Below are 4,073 nucleotides of genomic sequence, written 5' to 3' on the forward strand. Positions count from 1 at the left end.
TCTGCCAGCTTTTCAGCTGTTGTCCATGCAGGGCTCAAACTCTTTGGTATTTGCCCGGTTTAGGTCATGAATATGTTTCATGAAGGACTCACATCGAAGCCATTCAAAAGCTTTGTTTCTTAAAGCTTTAGTATTATCCTCTTTCCTTGTACTTATGTATTATGAAGGCTAAATTACAGCAAAGTCTCATTTTATTAAAGATTTCCCCCAACTCAGGTGTGTGTAGAGGAGAGGAAAACTGATGTAAAGAACTATTGATGAGGTAGGTAGGGGTGATGGATGATGGAGCTCCAGGATTCATTACTTCCCTGGATGGGTCACAGGGTTGAGAATCCAGTAGGGGATTTTAATTTGGAATTTTAAGTTTATCAATTGCAGCTTTTTTCTGAAATAAAATTTGCATTTGTGCACATCTGGGCAGATGAGGGCATGGATTTGGAAACGCTTACTGCTTTTGGCTCCGATCTGTGTGTAAATGGGAGAGTGATGTAAATGATATCCATCATACAATGTCATATATATAAATATGATATTGGGTGGTATCTAAATGTAATATATGTATTATAAGACACTGTATGATACGCACATGTATATATATTACTGTATAAATGACATGTATCAGCTGCTTCCATCCAAGCATCCTGAGGCACTTTATGTAAAATAGGGTGGAAGTTATTCCTTTCTGGGAATAACATCTCACTGAAAGCACGAGGTTAAAGCTGTTTGCACTGTGTGTTCCATGTTAGCACATCTGGCAGCTGTATTCCCAGGTGACTTACTACAGGGGGCAGTGGCAGCTCCACAGCTCCATCTCGATGGGCCCCGGGGGAAACCTTCCGAGCACCTCCCCATGAGGACACAGGGAGGATGCTGACGACCAAGGTGAACACACTGTTCCCTTGCTCTATCCTGCTGACAATCAGCAGTGCATCAGTGGAGCAAATGTGGCTCATGACAACCATGGGGAAGCTGGCTCCACAGTGCAGCTCCAGGAGCTGGCCACGTGCTGGAACAGGTTGTGGTATGGGGGAGGTTTTACTGCAAGATCCCTTCCAAAGCATGAGGGGTGGGGAGGGATGCAGGTGTCCAGCAGGTCACAACTCTTCCAGCACTTGTTCTGGCATACACTTTATGGAGACAGCCACAGGAACAGCTGAGGACAAGCACTGGCAGTAACACTGAATAAGTGACTCCATTTCATCCTTGACCCAGGGCAGCAGAGAGAGGTGAACACTTCTCTCATCAGAACGAGCAAAGCTTATTGCTTGTTTCTTCCTTCTACCTAGAACCTTCCTAGGTGTTCCTTTGTAAAAGACAGGAAAGCTCCTGTCACTGTTCTATGAATATATTAAAAAAATGTTAAGTACATTGTTGAGCCATTTCTGCCTCATTGCTTTCCAAATAGCAGTTAGTAGTAAGCCAGGGAGGTCACAGTTAAGAAACTCTTGAGGATGTCATTAATGGAAAACATTATTTTGTTTATAATCATTTGAGTGCTTTAGTGTTATTTGACAGTTGATGACTATTACACTGAATTAAGCCATGTAATGAGAAGGCTCTGAGACCTTACATAAATCTCTGGTATGTTTTATTTTGTTCTCCAGGTTTCTTGGTGCAGGTGTGAAATGGCTTATCCAGATTTTAAGTGATTTGATGTTTACAGCTATTCAAAGTATGCCTGTAAGCACAGAACTACAATTTTTTGAATGTGGAAGCCCAGGTAAATATCAGGTTAGTGAAAAGAAACTGTCAAACCACTAAAAATCTGATATCTTCTCTTTCCTGCACCCCCGCACACAAGTTATTAAAATGAAGTCATGCAGCAAGTAAAAATTATTCTCCTGAGAGAGGAAAAAGAGATAATTTTGGATGACTAGTGCCTTTTGATTAGGGGCTGTTCCACACAGGCACCCCTCACAAATCATCGCTGCACCCATGTAATAAACCTGTTCTCACTTATGGTTATGTTTAATTCTAAAGAGGATGAAGTAGATTCCATTTCCAAGGATTTTGACAACACATCTGAGGTATGATTCCCTCCCCAAGTCTATTTTCAAGAACAAAGCTGAGGTTGATTGTGGAGGAATGGCTATGCTAAAAGGGACATGATCTCCTTGAAGCTGACAACCCAGCTGGTAGTGTGGTGTGAGGCCTACAGCAGCTTAGACTGGGCCTTGTACTGCTGATAATGAGCGAGTTCTGCCTGGCAGAGCTGGCTCTGACTGGCTCTGAGTCTGGTGTCAACAAGCTCCCTGGTATTCCTGAAAACATCCTGGAATGTGGACAGACACCTGCTTGCTCCAATCATAAGTTTAACCTGGACACTGGGACAAGGGCAATAAACCAATCATGTATCCGCTGCGCTCGCGTACTCTGTGTGAATGTCTATATATATTTTGTAAGTACTAAGAATAAAGGAGAACGACCATACTCATATTGAGACTCATCGTTACTCCAGGTCCGGATCCCACTCCAACAGTTGGCTTTTTTCTTTTTCCAAGAACAAGCTTCATCTCTCTGACAGTACCATCATCCAAGAGTAATTTTGAGGCCACGTTGTATTTTTTTGTGCCCAGGCAGATGGCGCTGGTGGAAAGCAGCTTGGAGACAGTGGGAATGTCATGATACATGGGCTGTCTTAGCACCCACTACAATTTACAGTAGCCTTAGGGGTGCTGCAGTTGACACAAGCAAGGACAGATGTAGAGCTGTTGCAGTGCTCTGAAATGGCTGGAGTGTCACACTTTCCTTTTTTATGCAACTCTTTTCTGTGCATGACCTTGGTGGGAATGGATGTGGCTGCAGTATCTCTGGGCTGTGGACTGTCTCCTTGCAAAGGGCCACATGGTTAAAGCTTCAGTATTTCTCATGCTTGGTCACTGAACAGTGGTGGATACATAGCGGTTACAAGATGTACCAGAGATGAAGGATATAATTGGTTAAGGGATGGAGATTTTTTCCATGTTTCATTGGTATTTTTTTTTTGTATGAGTCAGGAAGAAATGTAATGAGCATAACAAAAATATTTAATGTGTATAACCTGATTCCAGAAGTGTTTACGCTTCTCTGAGGATTACAGTCTCTTAGGATTTTGAGAACATTATTGCCATACTTTGAAAAATGAGAGATGATTGTAACAGCTGTGGTTTTCCATAGCAGAGTGTTGGCAAATGGTTCCTTTCTATTTCTCAGGTCTTAGGTAGTTATGGGATAGTATTCAATGACAATATTGCAGTCTTTCCAGTTCCTTCTTTCTACAATTGCTTCATGACATAGGCAAACCTTTGAAGTGGTGACAAGGTCTTTATTATCATCACATTATAATTTTGTTCTCCATGTCTTAACTAATAAAACATTTTATAGTCCCCAGTATGTTATTGATTGCAGAATGTTTGCTTACACTCTCATTTTGGTTGCCAGGGGAAATAAGTGATCTAAAATTGTTGAACCTCTTTTTGCCACTCCAGATAGTAGTGTTGTTTTCAAACCCTAAAGATACAGCTGTTTCATTTTTTCATTTCCACACCAATGTGCCAAGTGTCCCCAGTTACAGCTCCTGGGATGAGTTCTTCTCAAAGTTCCTGAGTGGGAACAGTATTGTTGCAGTTACTGATTGTAGCTGAAGAAGCAACAGAAAAATATATTTAGAAAACAACTAAATGGGTCCAGTGGGAAAACAGCTGTGCCATAATTAGTTTACAGATGGCCACACGTCATGATAAAGGAGGCAGCTGAATGCCAGAAGGGGGAGAATGTCCAAGAGATGCTTCACTTCTGGGTATTTTGCTCTTCCAGGCAAGGGTGAGGGAGTTGTATGTCCGGTGGACAGTGGTGTTGGGTCAACATTGTGCCACTTGGTGATGAAGGAAATGCTACAGATCTGACATATTAATGAAATGTCAGTTTGTTCTCTTTAGTGTTTCTGAACATGAGGCCAAACACCTCATTAGCAACCCAAATTTTAGATTTACACTGCTGTCAGGCTTTGTCTTTTGAGGGATGTTTACATGCCAATATAGTAACAGAAGGGAAGCACGTAGTGAGATTCATATTTCTGTGAGCTAACCATTTCC

At 41.9% G+C, this 4,073-nt stretch overlaps 1 protein-coding gene across 1 annotated transcript in view; it reads left to right on the forward strand.

The window, feature by feature from the left end:
- Window positions 1–1,604: 1,604 nt before the first annotated feature.
- The window catches only part of LOC103806650 (sulfotransferase 6B1-like), a gene marked incomplete at its 5' end in the record, with an annotated part of 4,104 nt that continues 1,635 nt past the window's right edge, over window positions 1,605–4,073 (forward strand). The window contains 3 exon segments of the mRNA XM_009079358.1: window positions 1,605–1,731; window positions 1,981–2,070; window positions 3,468–3,594. Of these exon segments, the coding sequence (XP_009077606.1) occupies window positions 1,605–1,731; window positions 1,981–2,070; window positions 3,468–3,594 (344 nt within the window).

This window comes from Acanthisitta chloris, unplaced genomic scaffold (genome assembly GCF_000695815.1).
Source record: "Acanthisitta chloris isolate BGI_N310 unplaced genomic scaffold, ASM69581v1 scaffold17257, whole genome shotgun sequence".
Classification (NCBI taxonomy): Eukaryota; Metazoa; Chordata; class Aves; order Passeriformes; family Acanthisittidae; genus Acanthisitta; species Acanthisitta chloris.